Below are 23,386 nucleotides of genomic sequence, written 5' to 3'. Positions count from 1 at the left end.
GATTTGGGGATTTTAGGAGGCTGGCCGTTCACAGAGAAGGTGAATACGATGTCCAGGATCGAGTTGGTGTGAGTCCATTCCCTCGGCTTTTGGCGTTTGAAAACAGAAAGTAACTCGGAGAAATGAGCTGCTAGCCGAGGCTGCACCGCCTCAGGACCAGGACAGTCTTGGCTTCCCCAGTCTCTCTGGAGGGCCCTCATCCTCTGATTCCACCCCTTCTCGGCTCCTGCTTTCAAATCCTCTCCTGCCCACCCGCCCTGTCATCAGCCTCTTCCAGGGAAAGGCCTGAAAACTCAGGCTGAGCTATAAACAACAAAGGCCGACTGTCCTTCCCCCGAGCTCCCTGCTGGCGGAGCTCCTCCGGGAGAGGAAGGCCAGGCTGAGCCCAGATGTTACGAGGCAAGGGGGCAGAGGTTGGAAGGTTGGGCTCACCAGCGGCCTAGCCGCATCACGCTTCTCAGATTGTAGGGCCTGACCACTTCCTGCAGACTGTACTCAGCTGATGGGCCTCCTCTGTGTAGCCAGTGATAGCTCCTGGCCAACTGTTTTCCAAGTGTTAAGCTTGTTGAAAAATGGTAGCCTTAGATAAAAGGAAATTCTGGTGTGTTCTGGTAATTTGGGGTTCCTAAATACAGGGAAACTTTGCTCCTTACATATGCAGCCTGTCCCGTGTATTCACCTAAATAGTGACCACAGACTGGGATCGTTTGCCTGAGGGGACTGCAGAATGGAGCTATATGTGATGAGAGCTCTGGACCTCCCCCCATCCCTGTGTTCAGGGTTAAGTGTGAGGGGTGAAAGCTCAAAGCAGGGGAGGCCCTCCTACCTCTGGGGTGTTTGGTCATGCACGGCTCTCACGAGAGTGGGACAAGGGCTCCCATCCACCAGACTCATCTGTGCCACCCAGTCACCCCAAAACTCTGCAAACGCAGTGCTCTAAAGTCCTAAAAGGCCATGATTTAATGAAAACTTAGGAGAAACCACAAGCTTGCTCCACCTTTGCGTTCAAAGGGAGGCTTTATGAAACTCTATGTTCCTGTTTTGAATGTGGTAAAGCAAAAGAATTTTCAAATTATCAGGACTGCTTTGCATTCCCCTGGGACTGCACCTTTCACAGTGTCACTGAGACCAAAAACAAAAACAAACCAAAAAAACCCGAGAGCAGCAAATTACTCCTGCTACTTAGGCTTTTGCTTGAAAATTGTTTTTAGGGACATTTTCTTTGTTCTTATTTTCTTCGGCCTTGAGTGGGGAATAAGTTCATTTTCTTTTCCTTTCACTGAAATTGGAAACTATATCTTACAAAAAAGAAAGAAGTATTCTCTGCGCAGCTCTACATTGAAAAGAGCCTGTAAAATCCAGCCCTTTTGGTCACAGTGGTAAGTCGGCATTCCCCCATGGGCCGCGCTGCACCCTCCACCCCCTGGCAGGTGCTGAGCTGAGGCGGGCATCAGGTGCACTTGCTGACGCACTCCAGCAACTCCATCCGGATGGCAATGCGGACGTGCCAGCCCAGCGGGATGAGCCGGATGAAGCGGGAAATGATGGGGGGCCGCAGGAGGTTCTGGACTGTGGAGGTTCGGTCCGAGTTTCCATAGAAAACCTAAAGAGAGGGAGGAAATCCTATCACCATCACAGAAGGGGAGAGAAAAGGAAGACAGATTTCTGTCTGGAGTTGGCCCCAACTCTTAACTATGGAAAATCTCAGTGCTGAAAGGGCAGAGAATTTGCTGATGTCCCCCAAAATCTAACCTTGAATGATTGTCAGCACCTACATGCTCCAGGCATCAACTTAAATGAATTAAAATTAGGTAACAGTTCTTCCTCAGTAACACTAGCTGCTGTTCAAGTGCTCAATACTGTATGCCATTAGTGGCTGCCATATTGGATACTGCAGATAATAACATTTCCTTCACTGCAGAAAGTTCTACTAGACGGCGCTGATAGAAAATGCTGCTTGATTCTTATCACCAATTTTGTGATTTAATCCTTGGCATTTTGACAAGAATTTTGAAAAGGAGCACGTTATACTTAAGAGAGGAATATTCCCATGTTCCAAAGGTAGCCAAAGTGGGGCTCAAGTGAAACCTTGTGAGCTGGCTCTAAAGTTGTGAGCCAAAGTTTAACTGTGTGTGTCTACATTGATACAAATGGCAAGTACTTTTTAGACTTTTTTTTGGAAAAAAAATGTTTTTAAAAAAGATAAAGACATAAAAACTAGAGAGAAGATTCTCGAAGTGGGAGAGCAGTGCCCAAAATAGAAAAAGGGGTTGCTTCCTGTTTTTTGGGATGTAACATAGCAATTACGCAGTGGCTGTAACATAAGGTACAATGGATATTTGGCTATATCTTCAGAGAAACTTCTGTGTACTTTTTCCAGAGTCCTAGCGCTCTGCCCAATGACACTGGAACATTTCATTTCCTTCTGGGATTATCTCCTGAAAACAATCTGGCTGCCACATTGACCTCATCCATACACAAATCAAGAAGGACCTCAGCTGCCATGATCTTGCCTTTATTTCTTCCCAGTAGCAACACCCCACATCCCCTTCTCTAAGCTGTTTGCCCTTGAACCTCTTTAAGTCAGGAGCCCAGTGAAGAAGGAGGATGGAACAGGCTCTAGATCTCACAGCTGCTGGAGTGGAGCACTTCTTTGCAAAGAACTCTCAAGGCCTCCAGAAACACAAACAGAGCTTGAAAACGAATTTTCATATCTTTTTGAAAAGCCAACTAATAAGAACAAAAATGAAAGAAAATGTCCAAGTATCAAGATGGTTTTTCCTATTGTGTTCAAACTCGTTGAAATTTCAACCCATGAATGTCTTGCTGTACAAATTGTCATCAAGAGAGTACAGAGCCTTCTGATGTTCAGCTGCACACGTCTACTTAACCTGATGAAATGTCCAGATTAACTGGGGGAAGTCCTCTCAGACAAAAGGGCAGTTAACATTTCCAAACAGCTAGTGAGTTTTTAATTCATTGCAGATAACATTTTATATGTGTGTATATATATATATGTAAAATATTGATTATATATTTATATGTGTGTATACATGTATGAATATACATCTGTGTGTATATATTTATATAAAATATATAAAATCAAAAGCCTACTGTGTTCAGTCTGTGATGAGCAAGAATTGGGTGGGTCTCAGCCCTCAGAGATTAGTAGGATATAAAGTTGTTCAAAGGTTTAAGTGACTGTTTCTTCTCAGCTGGACTTGTTTTAACCATTTATACAGTTTAGTGGCTAATGTGTTGAGATTGTCGGTCTCAATAGTAAGGAGAGGCCATATCTACATAAAGGGACGAGAACCTAGCCACATCAGTAGTAGATCAAGCCAGACCCATGCAGCAAAGTGTTCAAGGTCCAGTGACTTTGGCAGAATCCAAATGGCCAGTCTTGATTATTCAAGCAACTCTGTGCTGATGTGAGGATTCAAAGACTTCTTTTGCACATACGATGGCACTCATTCGCAAACTGTGCTAGACATGAGGGATACAAGAAAAGACCCCTGCCTCGTTGTCAGAGAGCAGATAGTGTTGTGGGGAGGAAGCACGGATGATTCACCATACCGTGGGGTCAGTGTTCTGACAGGGGGTGGTGACAGGAAGACAGGGATGGGTGGGAGGGGTGTCCCAGAGGGGCTGTGTTGAAGTTGGTTTGGGGTAAGCCCGACATACCCGGTTGTTTCCGGTCTGGTCCTTATAGTAAATCCAGTTCAGGCTCTCATCGGTCCTGTACTGCACGCTGTACTTGGTCATCCACTCGTCGATGTCACAGCGCCCCTGGGTGAGGATCCCCGAAATCACCTTGACCTCCTTCAGATCTATCTGCAACCACTGGCTGCTGTCCTGGAACTTGGAGAGCCAGGCGCACCTGCCGCGGACACAGCGAGTCACCAGGAGCCTTTCCCCGTGAGCGCCTCCAAAGAGCTGGGAGGTGCTGTCTTTTGAGGGGATGCCAGCACCTGAAGAGCCCCCACAAAGCTCGGGCAGTCTGAGCTGCAATCTGTTAAGCACCCAGAAGCTTGTCTCCGAGAAGTGTCTGGCCTCTGTGATACTTGTATAGTCTCCCTGCACCTCCACCGCCCAAGGAAAAATTGCCAGATTCAAATAATTTGTCAAAGAAGTGCCTTCAACTGTAGCTGAAATCACCTTTGGGGTGTGGTTGAGCATGTTTTTCTTCAAAACATGCGAATCCATGGTAATAGCACCTTCCAGCCCCCTTCCCTTTTCATTAGTCTCTCCTGATGTTCTTTTTCCGTAAGTCTTTTTTTTTTTTCTTTAATTTCGCTCTCTTCATACCTATCTGCTTCTCCTTCAGGTGCTGTCATCCACGCCATGGTAGGCACCATGTGCATGGAACCAAGAGGCTCTGCAAGGGCTTTTCACAATTGTAAAGCAAAGCAACCACTGAAGGAACTGATTTATTTTTTAGTTATGTCCTCATAAGTTGTGGAAACCTGTAGTTTCCCTTTGTGGCGTATGCGTGTGTGTGCGCGCCTGTGCGCATTAATAAGCTTCTTGGGGACTTGGCCCTTGGCAGCCTTCTCTTCTAATTCTGGACTTGCTCCTTGGGTGGCTCCTGACTTTTAGGTCCATCTCAGACTTCTTCTAAATTCTAAACCCTGAGGATCAATTGCTAGCTAGACAATTTCTACTGGATGCCATATAGCATCTCAAATAAAACATGTCCCAAAAGAGCTCCTAATTATCCTCACCTCAACCCCTCATTACAGTGTTCATTTCTCTGAATTCTACCCCCTTCCTCTCTGTCACCTCAAACATCTAATCCATCTCTTGGCTCCATCTCCAAATGTTTCTCAAAATCGTTTACTTCTCTCCATTTCACTGCCACCACTGTAGCCCACGTCACCCTCAGTTCTTGCCTGGACAGCTGCCATAGCTTACTTAACTGGTCTCCTTGGATTCCTCTCCCCACCTCACCCCCCACCCGTACCCCACACCAAACAGCTCTTCCCACAAGAGCCAGAAGATTTTACTTAAAACATAAATCTGATTGTGATACTCCCCAACTTTAAATCTTCCTCTGGTAGAGTCTGCTCATTGTCTCCCAATATCCTCTGCCCATTTCCTTTAGTAATAGAACCCCTAAATTTTCTCTGGGCAAGAGGCCACCCAGCTAAGATCACATTTCCCAGTCTCCTCTGTAGCTGGGTGGGGCAGTCGGACCAGATTCTGATCAATGGGATGTAGGTAGAAGTGCCCAGCAGGAATATGTATGTATCCTTAAAGGAAAAGTATATGCACTCTGCTCTTCTTTTCTCCCTCCTGACTAGAATGTGGATGTGATAGTGGAAGCTAGAGCAGCCATCTTGGACCCCAAGGTGGAAACTTCATGTTAGGGTGAGAGAACAAGGTAGAAAGAGTCTGGGCCCCTGATACCATCCAGCTGCCATAACAACCCTAGACTGCCTAATCACCTCCAAGTTGATTAAGTCTCTGTATTTTGGGGCTGTTTGTTACAGCAGCACAAACCTGTATTCTAACTAATGCACATTCAGGGTTCTCCCATTATCCCTAAAATAAGGACCACAGTCCTTAACATGACTTATCAGGCCTTGCACCATCTGATTTCTTTCTACTTCTCCAGCCTCATCTCACCTGTGTGCTGACCTCACTGGCCTTCTTTACAGTCCCCATCCATGCACTTGAGAGATCTTCCCAACTCAGGGCCTTTGCACCTGCTGTACCCTGTGCCTCTCTCCCCCTTCCCCCCACCTGGCCAACTGCAACTCTCAGGTCAAAGATCTTTTCCTTAGAAAGCCTTCCCTGGTGCTTCAAGTGGACCAGGTCTTTCGTCTTCTCCTCTGCAGCACTCATCACACTTGGCAGATGGCCAGTTGTGTGACAGTGTGCTTAGAGTACCCCCTCTAAACTGCATGCTTCTCGAAGGCGAGGAGCTCATTCACCTTGTTCACTGCTGTATCCACTGTCCTTGGCACGTGGAAGGCACTCAGTCAATATTTGTTGAATAAATAAATGCATTCTGTGTCGTTCATTTATTACAGAGACCTACTTTTTCAAATCACATGGAAAAAAAAAATCGCCTGAGCCTCCTGCTCTGCTTACCCAAAGCCTTGACTATTGAGTCGGGCCTTGTTGGCGGTCCAGGAGGAATACCAGCCCACGTACTGCTCCAGGTTGGAGCAGGTGATCTGGTCTGGTGTAACCTCTCCTGACTCGAAACCCAGGGGCTTATGATACGGGCATTCTGGGAAAGGAAAAACAATGCACATTAAAACACTCATATCGCATGGCAAGACTCAACAAACACGACATGATTGAAATGACAAATCCGACCCTCTCGTTTGCGCTTTGTAAGGTGGAGGATGTTTTCCTTGTCAGCGCCGTTCACAATGGGTAGGACTGGGTCTTCATCCTCTTCACTGCTCTTGCGAGAAGAGAGTGAAGATGAAGTAAAGGGATTGCCATAGAGACTCACAACATTCATAAAAGCAGAGGGAAGTAGTTCTATGGCAACCTCGTGGTGGGGGGGGAGAATTTTGAGAAATACTTCACCTCCTCCACAAACTCAGAGACCTAAAAACCAAGAGGTTCACAGGAAAATATCATACTTAAATGTCATACTCTTTATTTTCCTCATTAACACGGGTTAGCCATCCCACATGATGACATGAAGGCCCCTAATTGTCCTCAGGCAGCGTATGATGCCAATTATAGGAACAAAACAATGGTGAGAGGCAAGAAAGGCAGTTATATATTGAGACTGACTTCCCACTTGTAAATTGCAGTTTTTCACTAGTCTAATGAAAAAAAAGGGTGGGGCGGGAATGAAATGCGTCTAAGTGACTTGAATAAGGAACAGTTGAAAGGAACTGCTTTTTCCAAATAAGAGTAGCCGAAGCTGGTTCTTGTATATTAATTGCTGCTTCTCACGGATTTCCTCTCACTAATTTAGCATTCAGTTACCTGGTCCGAGACTACCAATTGCTAACCCAGTATCCATTCATCCCTGCTTTTAGACTAAAGAACCCTAATTTTGTTGGGTGCAGCAATGTAGCCAGCTAAAAAAACAAAACAAAACAATCTTTCCCAGCCACCTTTGCAGTTAGAAGTGACCACGTGACACAGTTTCTAACTCATGAGATGGAAGAGGATGTCTGCTGGGGATTTCCAATCAGATTTTGCTTACCCCCTCTTTCTTCCTCTTGCCTAGAAGGAAGACCTGATGGTTGGTGCAACAGTAGCCATCCTGCACCCTGGGGGTAAGGCCAAGAGAACTGAAGAGACCTCAGCCCTGATATCTTTAAGCTGCTCCTTACCCCTAGTCTTTTTACTGTGTGAGTCAAAGAAAAATTCCTATTTCAATAAGCCACTATTAGGGGCTCTCTTATTTATAACCAAACCCAGATTCTAGCTGAATTTCTTTAGAAACCAAATGATAAACTTAGGCAAATACATTCTCCTAGTTTCCCAGTTGTGATTGATAAACTTCAAGTAAGGAAGATCAAAATACTTTCTTTCCATGTATAAATTTGAGTTCAGATTGAAAAGCCAAGCGTATTTACTGGGACATCATCACCTTCAACAGCAAAATGAGTGCTGAGGTCTTTCTGGCAGATAATTTTCAAGAGTCAGTAAAACTGAATGCCATCCTGAGGCTCCAGGATGCCTGTGGGGATAGTCATGCCCTGTCCCCAGAGGCTGAAGACAGAAGGACAGCTTCAGGCCTCTGGCCAGGGCGGCTTAACTGCCTTTCTGCCCAGTGAACCAAAGAATAGGGCCAACTCCCACCAGTAACTGCAGCTCAGCGGGGCTGGGGGTGAGGGGACAGCATTTGTAGTTTATCAAGTATCCGAAGCTTGAGGGGGGGGCCTATTAAAATAATGTCAAGGGAGAGAGAATAGGAGAGCTTTCTGAGCCACTCCATCATGCCTTGTGTGGCCAAATCATCAGGGGGGCTTGTTAAGAATGTAGTTTCCAGGATTCCACCCCCAGAGTGTCCACATTTTTAACAAGCACACTTTGAAAACCTTGGTCTGCCAGGGAAGGCGTTGGCTGGAGAATTCAGGGGACCTGGTGCCTGTGGCCTTGGGAGCTTCTCCACCTCCTCAACTCCCCTCTGACCTGGAAAAGAAGCTCAGCCATGCCACTGGAAGGAGGGACAAGGCCCCAGCGTCAGAAAGCTGGGTTTCAGGTGGGCCCTCAGTCGCCACTTAAATTCTAACTGTGGATATCTCTAAGGACCCTCCATCCTGAACCTCCCTTTTCTTGCTCCAGGGCCACCAGCTCAGAGGCAAGAAGCAGAGGGGAAAGAAAAGCCATGGCCACCTCTCCCGATTGCTTTATTCTTGGCACTTTGCTCTTTCTCTATTTTCCCCTCACATCTCTTTTGCCATCTCTTCCCAGTTAGCCCATCTAACACTTAAGAGTTACACTGAAGGGACCTGGCCAGTGGCGATGGTCTTGGAGGCCTGTGAGGGCTTGTCCAGACGTGGATCCTGCCCACACTCGCCAGGGGAGGCGATGATCTCACCATCCCCATGGTTTCAGCCAGTGTCTGAGAGCCGGTGCCCAGCCCCCAGGCCCCAAGCTCCATCCCACTGCCACCTGGGTATTCTCTAAGTGAACAGTTTCATCTGGGTGACCCAAAGATGCTTCACACTCATATGTCCAAAACTAAGCCCTTCAGCGCCCAAGCCCCAAGCCTGCCCCTGTCCAGTGCTCCTGTCTCAGGCATTGGCGCCTCCAGCTACACAGCTGCTAACCCAGAAAACGCAGTGTTTTGGCCCAAGGCACAGAGCAGAGACTCTGTGATGGGTCTCAGCCTGGGTGTCACCTGGAAAGTTATAGAAGTGCTGGTGTTCGGGCCACACCCCCAGAGATTCTGATGTCATTGGTCTGGGGCATGACCTGGGCATGGGGTAAATCTTCAGGTGATGGTAATGGGCAGCCAAGGACAAGAACACCTGCTTACAGCCAATTCGACCTAGGATTGGATCCCACTCTCCCTCCGGTGAACTTAGGCAAGCTGCTCACCCTCTCTGGGTCTCAATTTACTCATCTGTGAAATGGGCACAACAGTAGTCCCTGCCTCCATAAAGTTGATTTGGGATTACATGAAGCAGTGTTTGTAGAGTGTAGAGCCTGTAGTGCCTGACCAAAAATAAGCAGCTAGTACTGGTGTAATAGGGTGAATTTATGAGAGTATATTAATGTCTTGAGTTGTGTATGTTTGTTTTTTATGGTGAAGACTCACCAGGGGAAAAAAATCTAACACCCCTCTACTCCAGTCTGTCTTGCCCCCATCATCCTCCCTACATCACCCTGAGAAGGTCAGCTTCCTATTTCTAAACATTTGGAGTCTCCTTGCATCAGGAAGGAATAAGCTGTTTGCACACACATGCATGTGATTTGAGAGAGGAGAAGCCTGTTGACAGCCTAGCATCTCTCAGGCTTATGGATTTGGAAGGTGTAGGCCTCAACAGGAATTAGCTGACTGTCCCAGAGGAGGTGGCCAGAGGCTTTGGGCTTTGACCCTTGCTGGGTGGTGGGGGGCTCGTGGTAGGGGCCTGATCTCAGTGGGGAAATGGTTCCTCTGAGGGGGCTGGACCAGGGATGGGGGGCGGGACCCCTGAACTCTTGACACCCTCAGAGACTTGGGAAGGTCCCAGGACTGAGCTTGGTTCAGAGGGAGAAGGGCCACCAGCAAGGTGTCTGCCTCCCCCTGGGGGCTGCCGGCCGGGCAGGGAGCTGCCCTCAGCCTGAGCCTGGGCCCTGTGCCGAGTCAGCCCTTGCAGGCCCCTGGGGGGCAGGGGGGTGGTGGGTGGGGAGGTGTAGTCCAAAGGGGAGGGGAAGGATCTTCAACAATCCTCCTGTCTTTAGACTCCACAGCCCATGATAAAGGGGGACTCAAACCGGAGTTATCTGAAAATTGGAAAAATAGAAAATGTAACATTTCTCCTGCTCTTTGTGCCCTGGAGTGAAGGACACTCCAGTTACACGATTACTATTTTCCCTGTCTCCTCCTTTCCCCTTCACCTGGACACCTCTCCTCATCCTTTGGATCTCTGCCCACTTCCCCAGCTCCCCCGGTCTGTCTAGCTCACCATGCTTTCCTGAGCCGAGCAGAATGCCTGCGTGTGCTAGGCACTCAATAGATATTGACTGGATGGATGAATGGAGGGATAAACAAACGTCATCACCCCATCTCAGGTGGCCACTGGGGATAAACAAAGAAAATGGCAGGAACAGGAAGCAGGGAGGTCAGGGAGGAAGTGGGAGTTGACTGGCCCAGAGAACTCCCACTGGCCTAATCAAAAAGAAACTGTCAATTGAGTCTAAACTAGTATCAAGCGACATAAATAATGTTGCTGGAGGAATTAAAGGGATCCTCTTTACACACACAGAATATGTCCTTCCCAAGTTTTCTGCTCAGTGGAGGTTACTGTAAGCTATTAAGCCTGTTTCTACACTCATTTTACTCTTAAGGAAACACCTGCCTCTTCTGAGCGATGATTTGATAATGAGATCGATAAAGACATAGTCATATGTGCTGTTAATCCAGGCTATGCACACTTAACATACTAGCCTTTCTTATGCAGTAGATGATAATTTCTCGATATGTAGACATATAAAGGCCAGACATGCTTTTAAACAATATTAACCTAAAGGAACACAAAGAAAGTTCAGGGCCATTCTTGACAAAAGACATGTGAACATTATTATGCACATGTGTTAGACTTGAATCTATATGATGATGTAGTGAAATACAGAATAATATTTATAGAAGAATAGGGTATAAACTTGAATATAATATGGAAATATAAAATCCAGAATATAAGTAAAGTGTTGAGTCATTAGATTTCTTATGCTTTGATACGTTCCCTGCCGTATTTCCCCCTCTCAGAGTGACGAGGTAATCTTGGCTCAACTGTGGAAAAGACAGACCTTTTAATATAATAGTGTTAAGCTGAAGATTAGGAGGCCATAGTGCACCTAGCTGGTCACCTTCTGTTCTGTGGGTAGGGCCCCCTGGCAGTAACAGCCAGTGTGCACCTGCGAGTATCTCCTGGCAGCTCTGAGTGACCCTCCTGTCCTGTGCTTTCTAGGGCCTTCTTCCGTCCTAAGGTGGGCTCTGGTGGAAGCGCTGAATCTCAGGATCCAGAAAGACCAGGCAGCGTTCTTGACGTTCCAATGAAGACCTGAGGCCCTGACAGGCAAGTAAATTCTGGAAGGTTGTGGCTAATCCTGCTGCCCTGAATCATCTCTTTCATGGAAAAACAAACGAACATTAATGAATCAACCATTTAACACTAAGGTTGCATTTTTTTCCTTCCTGGGAATACCTGTGTTGTTAAAACAAAACAAAACAAAAATGTAAACCCCAGTGGGGAGAGGAGAACACTTAAGCTAAAAGAATTTCTGATTTCAGAACTTCAAGTTCATGGCAACTGTGTAGGGGAGAGAGCCTGGGCAGCCCAGGTCATCTTTCACATTCCTCAGACACACAGCCCTCCTCAGCTGCACAGTTGATCAGGTCAATGAAACCAATCCGTATAAATAATCTCTTTTCAATTTCTTCTTAGAAAGAGCTTCCGTGGACTGGAATTCCAGTACGTCTCATGTCTCTAGTGAAGAGAACATTTGTTTCCAGTAAATGGTAAACTCCTCCAGGGTAGAGACAATGGTTCATTTTTGTCTCCCCATCGGCACATAATAGGCACATGATGACAGAGGGTGGAATTGAATTCTAAATGGATTATTAAGGAGGGTGCCTCAGTCTTGACTGGGCAGATCACCCCAGCACAGAATGGCTGCGGGAGCTCACGCCGTGGAGCTCAGTGGGACGTCCCTCCCGTGGGAGAAGCCCGCTGAACTCATCAGCACTTACTGCTTTCCTCGCTACTGCGCCCCACTGTTCCCTTCCAGAAGGCTTAGTTCAGAAACCAATTCCTACCCCTTTAGTAAATAGGAAAACAGGCAGTAAAAGCCTTTGTGGACGCCCCCCTCCCCCACATTTGCTATTTTAATGCAAATTTAATGAAATAATGCAGAGAAGCTCACACGCTACACACAAACCTCTCTCCTGGAGCTATTATTAGGTGATTATGTAAAGTGAATGACGCGCCGCCGCATGGCACCATCATAACCCTGGAAAGGGGGGGCAAGGACAGTTTCAGCAAAAGAGGTTCCGAGCTGTGGTAAATACTGAGCATGGCAAATGTGTGATAGGCCGCCCGAGCCTCTGAAAGTCAGAGTGTGACCTCTTAGAAGGCAGGAAGAAAAGGAGCTGCAGTGTGCCAGGTCCAGGACAAGATGCTTTAATGCCTCATGCATTTTGTTCCTCGTAACAACTCCTTACAGCAGGGTCCGTTTTTATAAATAACGTTTTATTGGGGCACAACCATGCTCATGCATTTCCATTCAGTCTGTGGCTGCCTTCCATTTGAGGTGTTGAGGCCCTATGGCCCACAGAGCCACAAAGATTTACCGCCAGGTCCTTTAGAGGCAAAGTTTGCTGGCCCCCTGCCTTAGAGGAAGTCATTCATATTAGTCAGGAGAGGCTGTTTATGCTGCAGAAGGAATTGTCACAGAAATTTCGGAGGCTTAACACAACAAAGGTTGATTTTTCACTCAGGTGGATCATTGTGGGTCAGCAGGAAGTTCTACTCCACTTGACCTCCCCGGCACCCAGACTAAAGGAGAAGCCACTTGCTCAAGCAGGGAAATGGACCTCATTTCAGAAGAGACACGGCTCCCATCGGCTGGAACTGCTCCTGTGAAGCCACCTGACTGGGAAGAGGCTGAGAATGTGGGGAAGCACGTGGTTGTTTGGTGAGCAATAAATATCCGGGCACAGTAGTATTGCCTCCATTTGACAGAAAAAGGCCAAAGTGGGAGTCCCAGAGTTAGAAAACAATGCAGCCAAGATTCCAACTCTGGTATTTCTGGCTCAAAAGCCTGTGCTCTTCTCAAAATTACTGCCTATCATTAGTTTATTTTCGATAAATTCCATTAGTCTCTTTCATTGAAAGTTAGGTCCCATCTTACCACCTCACCGAGGCCAAGTAGAGATCCAGGAAACTGTTCTGAACAATGACATCAGTGCAGTTTGTTGGAGCAGTGGCCATTGAGATTTGAAGTTCAAAGGCCAACTGGAGAAAACCCAGAACGTGGCATTCAGGGGGTTTAATTCATCAGGGTTGAAAGAAAGAGGAGAAACAGGGTGTTCCCAAGGATACCCCAAGGATCTGGTGCCCCAAGGAGAGGGGACACTCACCCGGTATGCAGTCTAATGGGGTGGAGCCTGCAGACCACAGGGCATTGGCACCTCCTTGGCAATCGCACTTGCACGCTTTGTGGTACCAGGGATCCTCGGCCTCATCCTGCGGGAAGCCAGAGGGGCAGGAGCTTCAGAAAAGTCACAGTCAAAGGCAACTGTGGTCAGCACCACTGGAAAAGCTCACATTCAAAAACCTTGCTCATTCATTCCCTGTTGTCTGTGGCAGCTTTCACACTAGAGCAGCACAACTGAATTATAAACCCAGTTTAACCCACACAGTTGCCACTCATCTTTGAGTCTAGATAAACAGATGTTTGCCACCTTGGGTGACCAGCTAAAAATCTCACAGACACACCCACGTAGAGAGCCATGTCCACCCCATTATATTTATCTTCAGGGGCTCGAGGAGCCCCAGTCCGAGGTCAGGCGCCTTACGTCTCCTGGAAGTCCCTTCTGGGGATACAGTTTTAAAAGGGACTGGATTCAAGGTTCCGCCATCTGATTTAAGACCTGGTTTACTTGCATTCACTCATTTAAAAAACCAGTCTTGGAACTTGTCCAGATAAAACGTGCTATTGCCACCACCAGGAAAAAAAAAAAAAAAAAACCTTTAAAAATACATTTTAAAAAAAGTGATAATCCTATACATTGTTTTGGCTAGGAAAATCTTCAAAAATAGTATCCAGGGCTTCCCTGGTGGCGCAGTGGTTGAGAGTCCGCCTGCCGATGCAGGGGATACAGGTTCGTGCCCCGATCCGGGAAGATCCCACATGCCGCAGAGAGGCTGGGCCGTGAGCCATGGCCACTGAGCCTGCGCGTCCGGAGCCTGTGCTCCGCAACGGGAGAGGCCACAACAGTGAGAGGCCCGCATACCGCAAAAAAAAAAAATAAATAAAAAATAAAAACAAAAATAGTATCCATATGAATTCCAGCCTTCTTACTATAACATACCTCAGTAGACGATAATCCCAGTGTGGCTGAGCAAAGGACATGAAAGGAAAAATCAAGTTAGAAAAAGAAAGAAAAATTCAACAAATGATTCATTACATGGAAAAGTGAAATGATCACAGTCACATAAAAGTTAACAAAGCCCCTTCTGGAAGAAGTCAAAGTAAGTAAATACATGCCAGGAAAAACATCCACAGATGCTGGGGAAGTAGGGATGTGACACATTCAAGTGATTTAGAATTAGGACATTGTTAAAAAAAATTTTTTTTTAATTTTTTTTAGGTTTGTCTGTTATCTACAGGAAATATCAAACTACAGTCAAAGTGTAAATACCATATAAATGATGTGGAAAAATTGAAAATGTGTAAAATTTAACCTAAGACTAACATTTAACCTATCTTCATAGAAGTATGAATAAATAGAATGGATGCACAATTTAATAGGAAGGGAGTTTGTCTATATTAGCATAAGCTGATTGTTTACAGCTGCACTGTCCATTGTGGTAGTCACTAGTCCCATGTGGCTATTTGAATTTAAATTCATTAAATTAATAAAATTAAAAATTCAGTTCCTCAGTCACACCAGCCACATTTCAAGTGTTTGCTGGCCACACGTGGCTAGTGGCTCCTGTACTGGACAGCACAGATACAGAACATTTTCATCATTGCGTGAGGTTCCATTAGACAGCGCTGGTTTAACACACCAAGTTCCATTTCCCATTTTCAACAAAACAAATGCCTTTATTTCTTTTCTGATTATAAAAGCAGCACATACCTATTATAAAAATCTCAAACAAAACCTGAGTGAAGACAGTAGATATAAAAGTCCCTCCTTAACCACTTTGCTATCTAAATATTGAATCTGATGCCCACCAAAAACTTTCAGATTGTTTTAAAGAGTTAAAGGAATGGTCTCATCCTTTTCATTAGAATTATAAAGCTATTTTCTCAAATTGTGTCTTTCTTTAAATAATATGTATCCATTTCACATACCACTTTCGCGTGTCCACTGTGAGCCTGGCCCTGCACCGGGGCCTGGGCCTTCTGAAATGGAAGCCTCGCTCTCTGCCCACAAGGGGCTTGAGGACTCAGGAGAAGATAGACCACTGGACGACACACATGGTGAGTCCTCTGCTGGGTTATGCGTAGGCTGTAAGGGGAATCAAGGGGGCATATCTTTTCGCCTGGGCGGATTCAGGGCCATCTCTCAGCTGTGGTCAGCAAACTGCTGTCTCTCCTGGTCCCTTGTCCACTGATGATTCATTCCTAGAGACTCCTTGGTTCACCTGCTATGGGCAGAATTGACCGTCTCAGGTAGCAATGTAGACTAGGGAGCACTGTCTTGGTAAGAAGCCAAGCCCTGTGCTGGCAAAGGAAGTGATCAATGACTTCTTTTTGTTTGTTTATAATTTTTATTGGAGTATAGTTGATTTACAATGTTGTGTTATTTTCAGGTGTACAGCAAAATGAATCTGTTATACATATATCCACTCTTTTTTAGACTATTTTCCCATATAGGCCACTACACAGTATTGAGTACAGTAGGTCCTTATTAGTTATCTATTTTATATATAATAGTGTGTATGTGTCAATCCCAATCTTCCAATTTATCCCTCCCCCACTCTTACCGCCCCACCCCCGCCGCCATCGACTTCTTACTTTCACATCCAATGGACTCTTCCCAACACTAACCTAACATCTTCATGCTGCAGTGTTGGGTGCTATCAGTTCTTCCCATCTTCCTTTAGCTTCCATCACACTACTCACCTGCTTCTCCCACCACTCTAAATAATCCTTCTTAATCTCTCTCAAGAGCTCAGCTTCCTCTACTCCCGCCCCCAAGATCCCGACATGGGCATTGAATGGCTTATTGGATATCTCCCCGTAGATGTCTCTCACTATCTAAAGCTGGACCCAGCCAAGTGCTGGCCAGGTCATGAAGAAACCTGAACTCTCATATGTTGCTGGTGGGGGTATAAGTTGGTCTAACCTATTTTAAAAACTCTTTGGGGGCTTCCCTGATGGCGCAGTGGTTGAGAGTCCGCCTGCCGATGCAGGGGACACGGGTCCGTGCCCCGGTCCGGGAAGATCCCACATGCCGCGGAGCGGCTGGGCCCGTGAGCCATGGCCGCTGAGCCCGCGCATCCGGAGCCTGTGCTCCGCAACGGGAGAGGCCACAACAGTGAGAGGCCCGCGTACCGCAAACAAACAAACAAACAAAAAAAACCTCTTGGTAATTTATACAAAGGCTGGGCATATATGTGCCCTATGACCCAGCAAATCCACTCCTAAGTATTTACCCACTAGAAGTGCATACATATGTTCTCCAACAAAGAAAACCATGTACTAGATTATTTGTAACAACAGTATTTGTAAAAACCCCAAACTGGAAACACTCATATGTCCATCACGAGTAGAATGGATACGAGTGGTAGATTTACACAGTGGAACACTATACTGAAATGAAAATGGATGACCTACAACTCCATGCCACAATATGGCCACGTCTCACAAACAATGCTGAGTGGAAAGTCAGATGATAAAGTGGACATACTACAGGAATCCATTTAAAATGTACACAAGCAGGCAGAAGTCATCTATGCCACTAGACATTAGGGTCGTCGTCACACCTGGGGTGGGGAGTGGCAAGGAGGAAGCCCGGGGAGGGTGTCTGGGGAGCTGGTAAAGTTCTGTTACTTGATCTGAGTGCTGGTTACTTGGGTGTGTTTAGTGGTAAAGATTCATTGAGCTGTACACTTACTTGTATTCTTCTGGATGTATGTTATACTTCAGGAAAAAAAAATTTTAAACACTGAACTCATTACATCCTTCCTCAGATTGTTCTCCTTTCTCTATTTCTTAGCCTACTGATGGCTCCACCATCCACCTACTACCCCATCCAGAAACCTGGGACTCCTCCTAGTCACTTCTTTTTCCTAAACCCCCACATCCAGTGTCTACCGGGAGCCATCTTTCCTCTCCACCCCCACTACCACTTCCTCTCTCCTCTGGATATTCTCCTTGCTAAAGAGAGACTTTGCCTCATCCATCCTCCATACTGCCAATGCCTGACTGTGTCACTTTCCTGCTCCAGACCCTTTGTTGGGTCCCCATTACCATGGCCCCAGTTTCATCTCTGACATTTATTAGTTGTATGACTGCATCTCTCTATTTCCTCCTCTCTAAAATGAGTATAATAATAATGTGTCCTTCAGGGGGTTGCCGTGATGTATCTCCTGGCTACCTCTCCAAATTTATTTTTTTGCACTCTCTATTACTTATAATTCATCAAATGTGCCAGGCTGTTTCATGCCTGTATGCCTTTGTGCATATGATTTGTTGGCCACAAATGCCTTCCCCTCCCAACTTTTCTGCCTACTTATCCCCTTCCCTATGAAGAGGACTTTTTCTGTCCCTCACGTAAAACTCACCGCTTGCTCTGGCCTTTGTATCCTATTTCTTTCTTATCCACAGGTTTATCTAAGCACCCGTGCAATTAGAGAAACTGATAATGACTGGTCCCAAAGCATTCATTCATTAATTTTCTTTGAGCAACTGCTATATTCCAGGCCTAGCTTTAGGTGCTGGGGAAATAGCAGTAAACAAAACAGAAAAAACACCTGCCCTCCTAGAACTTAAGAGTCTAATGTGGGGGGGTGGGGGGGTAGTGAACGTATGAAAAAAATATATAATATGTAAAATAATGATGACTGCTATGGAGAAAAATAAAGCAGGGAGGTGGAGGGACAGGGAGTGGTACTTTGGGGCTTAGGGAACGTTTCACTGAGAAGGTGATATTGGAGCAAAGACCTGAAGGAAGTGACATACCTGTGGGCAGAGGCTTCTGGGCAGAGGCAATAGCATGTAAAGACCCCGAGGTAGGCCGGTGCTTGGCACGTCATCTAGGGGAGAGATGATGGTGGCTTGGCCCTGGGGTGGTAGCAGTGGAAGTGATGAGAAGTGGCTGGATTCTGACTGTCTTTGGAAGGTAGTGCCGACAGGATTTGCTGACAGATGACGTGGGTGTGAAATAAAGAGAGGTTCAAGGCCTGAGTGCCTGGGAGGATAGAGCTACCATTTACTAGGGGAGAAGAAGATTCCAGGGGAAGTAGGGATTTAGGGGGGATGGGGTAGAGATGTTCCGTTTGAGAGACCTACGGGACACCCAAGTGTTGAGGTTGAGTGGGCAGCTGGCTAGAAGCTACTAGAGCTCAGGGGAAAGGCCAGTTAATGGGTACATGAGCCCATAGTGTCAGTCCCACAGCTGCTCCCCACGAACTGCAAAGTAGATGAGCAATTGGCATGCAGAGGGTTTAAGGGCTGTTAGTGCAGAAGGCACTCGGCTCCGCCCCGTCTTCCAGAGAAGCTGGGATGGCAGAAGAGCAGAAAGGCTTTGTCAGCTGTGCGAAGACTCTCTCTTTTGGGGGGACCAGAGGTGAGGTGTGTGGGTCACTGACAGAGCGGCCTTACTAACCAGATCAAATTGGCCCAGAGGACGTGCCCTGGCACTGAAGAAGGTCTATGCAGCTGCAACTGAGCAAACCCAGAGTTCACATGAGGCCCCTCTAATTGCCACGGCACTCAGGGCCTTCGCATTAGCTGGGTCCGTGGGTGGGCCCCCAGAGGGGCTCCAAATTGTGCAGAAACAAAGCAGAAGGCAAAAAGGAAAGGGCGGGGAGGTTTCTACCTGTGGAGAGGAAGAGACCCAAGAGGGAGACCTGGTTTCAGAACCACCGCCTGTGCTCAATCAGATTTCTGGCATTGTTTCCCCTCCCGGGCTCCTCTCCCCAGAAAGCGTTTGTCTGTAGGCAGCCTGGGGTTGTGAGGCACCAGATCTTATGGAAATGAGCAGAGAGAGAAGGAACAACAAGGCTTTTACAGGAAAAGCTGTCACCAAGGGAGCAGCAACGTGGCTGCTGTCGTCCCTGAAATGATTTAATCACCCCAAAGCTGGCGAACAAAAGCAAAAATCGTGTTGACGACAACGTCTTATGATACCAGAAAATAACACTGTTGGGATGAGCAAAAGAAAACAGGCCAGTCTTTAAAGGAAAAAGGACAAGATTTCGATTACATGGTTGTCTATTTTTCTCCTCACTCAGATCATCTTCGCGATTCCTCCAGGTTACAGTTTTCCACCAGAGGGTCTGCGATGTCTGCCACTCACCAGCCTTAGATTTATGCAATAGGGGACGATTCTGCCCTTTTGCTCAAAGGGCTACTCCATAGGGAAATGCTTGTTACCACAGCCAGAAAATTCAAGCATGCCTATTTCTCGAAATGTACCTTGCAAGCCCAGAAAGCAAAGTGTGCATTAGACACACTTAGGGAAGACTATTTCAGTCTGTTTGCTTGGCTGTCACTAAATACGGAGTTTTCCTTTCCATAGAAACAGGTGAAGCCGAGGAGAAAAGCATAAAATTATGAATGATAGAAACTGTCTATAACTACCTTCCAATCTATTTGGGAAACAAGAATAAGACACAGGAGAAAAACAGCAGGCTGCAATAATGTCCCTCTGGCAAAGAAGAAAGAAGGAAATTGTTTCTGGTGTGAAAGTGTTACTCTTTTAGGTGACAGGCATATTCATGGGTAAATCTGTTGTTATGTGTACATGCTTCAACGCAGGTGAATGTCAAAAATATATGCTAGGGACTTCGCTGGTGGCGCATGCCAGTGAAGGGGACACGGGTTTGATCCCTGGTCCGGGAAGATCCCACATGCCGCGGAGCAGCTAAGCCCGTGCGCCACAAGTAATGAGCCTGCGCTCTAGAGCCTGTGCTCCGCAACAAGAGAAGCCACCACAATGAGAAGTCTGCGCACCACAACAAAGAGTCGTTCCTGCTCGCCACAACCAGAGAAAGCCTGTGCACAGCAATGAAGACCCGACCCAGCCAAAAAAATAAAATAAAATAACCTTATTTAAAAAAATATATGCTAAGTGAAAGAGAAAAGACCATATGTTGTATGATTCTGTTTAAATGAAATGTCCAGAAAAGGCAAATCTATAAGAGACAAAGTAGATCAGTGGTTGCCAGTGGCTGGGGGGAGGGGGAAGTGGGGAGTGAGTACTTAATGTCTACTGGTTTCTTTGGGGGATGATGAAAATGTTCTAAAGTTACATTGTGTGCTCCACAAATCTGTAAATACACTAAAAACCATTGAATTACACACTTTAAATGGGTGAATTTAGTGGTATGTAAATTACATCTCAATAAAGCTACTTTGAAAAAAAATCTGCTATCCCTGATGCTTGACACACCTGCAAGGAAGGACACACACCTGTAAGATGAGGCTTGGTGATTTTTTTTTTTTTTGGCTTGTTTTTATATAATAGCCATGACCAAGCAGTGGAACAATATACTTCAGTAAGGTGGGTGTTTTAAAAATCATCATCGGTATGTAATCCAAAATGTACAATGCAAGATAAATAGAAGCCTGCCTCAGTTAAGAGACAGAGGTAGTGCTTCACGATGATGATTTGTGTATTCCCAATGACCCTTCATCCAACGCATAAGTGGAGTCAATCCATTTACCTTATTTCGCTGTAGTAAGGATCCACTGCTGCCGTGGAACAGAAACAGCAAAGAGTAAATTAGACAAAGAACCTTTGTCTTCAGGTTCCCAGTTGTGCAGCATACATCTTTCCCCTGTGCATTGGCCTTATTTCTCTATCTGGATTGTAAACTGATTAAGTGCAGCAATTGTATTCTGCTTTTTTTCTCTGCCTCCTGGCATATCCCTCTAGCTCAGGGTAGAGCACACCTAGGTTGCCAAGCCAAGTTTTGGTGTGCCTGCTTTCCTTTGATGCCAGTGAGGGTGGAGGGCCTGGGTTAGGTGGGTAAGAGAATTTAAGTGTTTCAAGCCTACCTGCTGGACCACATTCCATTCCACCAGCACAGATGGGATTCTCTGTTCTTCGTGGAAATTTCTGGAGCTCCCCAGCCATGCACAAAGATTGATAAGCTATACAACAGGAAAGAGTGCTGTGCCCTGTGCCTCCTGACAGTGTGTCTTTTATTACAGTTATCCCCTGACTGCGCGGGTATAATTGAAAAGTGGCCTGATAACCTTTTCTAGGGCTTATTCCCATTTAGGGGTCACGGAACAAAGATTTTAGAGTTGGCACAGAGAAAACAAGAATCTGCCAGGTGTATCAAGTTCTTACACAACATTTGGCCTATCATAGCAGGAACTCAGAAATGGATTCTTGAACTGACATCAATGGATTCTTGAATGAATCAACAGATGAATGAATCTCAATGCCAATCACAAATAAGAGGAGTCTGAGGGTGAGCCCTGTGGATGTCTGAGAACCAAGGGTATTGGGATCTAAGCCTTGAAAGGTTCTGTTTAGATTTTCTTGCTGAGGAAGAGGCACGGAGTAAAGGGAAAACAACAACCCCCCCCCCAAAGCATCTTAGAGTCGTAAGAGTTTCTGGGATGAGTTGCTGACTCTTAATCGCAAGGGGGAAATAACCCAGACAATTGGTCTAAATGAGCCCTACTTAGAAGTATGTCTTGGGGGTTTGCAAAATAACCTTGGGGTTATATTTTTACAGGTCTTTCCAAATATTGAGAAATGTGACTAACAAAAGTTTTGAGATTGGGTAATCATGAAAGTGAGTATTCTACCAATAAAATATAATGAGAGAGTAGAGAAGAGAATGATTTAAACCAGGGATTTTGACTCTGTGTGAGTTTTGTCATGTCTGTCTACCAGGTCATTGGCAGAGCGGAGAGGTCTCCTTCCTGCCCTCCTTATTTATTTCCTGTAACGCACGTAAATACACAGGGACCACAAAGAACCAATATCTAATGTCTGGAATGAACCTAAAAAGGAATTCTGAGTTGATGGGTCCTTAAGAGTTGAGAGAGGCATGAAAGAGCATGATTTCAAAGATTGACAGAGAACTTAAAAGTTGAATTGGATGACATTTTAGAGATTTGCCTTTAATTTCTCCTTAATTAAGCATTTCACTCCCGCCAGGGCTATATTTAGAAATTTTAAAATGATTGAGTATATTGAGTCTTTGGGGATTCCTGACTCTCAGTTGGATTATGCTTTCTATTAGTGTCCAGTGGTATTCGGCGTGCTATGTTAATCCATATTTAAACTAGGGTGACCTTACATCCTGATTTGCCTGGGACAGTCCTGGTTCACACCTGTTGTCCCAGCAAAATTATTAATAGCATCCTCCACCACTCTCAGTAGTGTCCTGGTTTGGAAGATTAAATTCTATAGTCACTCTACCTTTGACTCCCAAAAACTTTCAAGAATACACCACACTTTCTTATTAATTGTTGCAATTTATAGCTATTTCATACGATTTTTGAGACCCTTCCTTCTTTCTGTCCCATTTTAAGCATCCTTTGAACTTCAGAAGGCTCCTCACAGAATCAGAAAGCCAGTGGTGAGACAAAGAGGACTGCATCACACAAAGACAACTGTTGTTCATTAATAACACATTAATTAATTAGCATGCTTCGCTAATTAATATTTTAATTATTCTGGTTGCATTTCTATTAATCAGCTGTATGATTAAGTCAGTTGTATTATTAGGTACTTAATGAGTGCTAATGGTTTGATAGCACATACCTTCAGAGCCAAAGAGAAGTAAAAGCAAGAAGCCTTCTATCTTGCGTGGCATTCTCCCCTTGTCCTTGGCTGCTGCTCTTCCTTATCAAAGTGGAGAGCTTTCCTAGGAACAGCAGCTTAGCTTGAGCACTGGCCTCATTAAGCATCTTATTTCATTTACTTCTTAGGGCTTTGGCCAAGCCCCGCTAAGTTAACCCACATAGTTACCTGCCTCAATAAGAAGTCTCAGAGGAGAAGCTAATGTCAACTGAGGTCAGTTTAGCAAAGGACGGTATTGGCTTTATTCTATGTTTAAATGTAAGGGAAGCCGTGGAGGAAAATAGAAACTAGAATCAGAAGACCCAGGTCTTAATCCTTCCTCTGCCATTGTCTTCTAGGGGGTGACCTTGAGCAATTTCCTGCCAAACAAACACTAACATTCTCCAATTCTATGAAAATGACATGGATTCCCCCTCTCAGTAAGCAAGTTGGCATCATGTTTACACCTATTCACTCAGGAAAATACTAAATTGGGAGGGGGGGGCAGTTACACGCAAAGATTTACATTTCTGTGTTATTTATAATAAG

The 23,386-nt window shown here is 45.7% G+C and overlaps 1 protein-coding gene across 1 annotated transcript; it reads right to left on the bottom strand.

The window, feature by feature from the left end:
* Positions 1-1,450: 1,450 nt before the first annotated feature.
* RS1 (retinoschisin 1) lies at positions 1,451-22,871 on the bottom strand. The gene is made up of 6 exons (XM_060086561.1): positions 22,820-22,871; positions 14,225-14,250; positions 13,271-13,376; positions 6,097-6,238; positions 3,685-3,880; positions 1,451-1,603 (listed from the first exon to the last, which is right to left on the bottom strand). Exons 1-6 carry the CDS (start codon positions 22,869-22,871, stop codon positions 1,451-1,453), a joined length of 675 nt encoding a protein of 224 aa, XP_059942544.1.
* Between the last annotated feature and the right edge of the window lie 515 nt (positions 22,872-23,386).

The sequence above is a fragment of the Mesoplodon densirostris genome, chromosome X, assembly GCF_025265405.1.
Source record: "Mesoplodon densirostris isolate mMesDen1 chromosome X, mMesDen1 primary haplotype, whole genome shotgun sequence".
Classification (NCBI taxonomy): Eukaryota; Metazoa; Chordata; class Mammalia; order Artiodactyla; family Ziphiidae; genus Mesoplodon; species Mesoplodon densirostris.
Note: the sequence above shows the minus strand (reverse complement) of the source record. Positions and strands in the feature narration are given on the sequence as shown.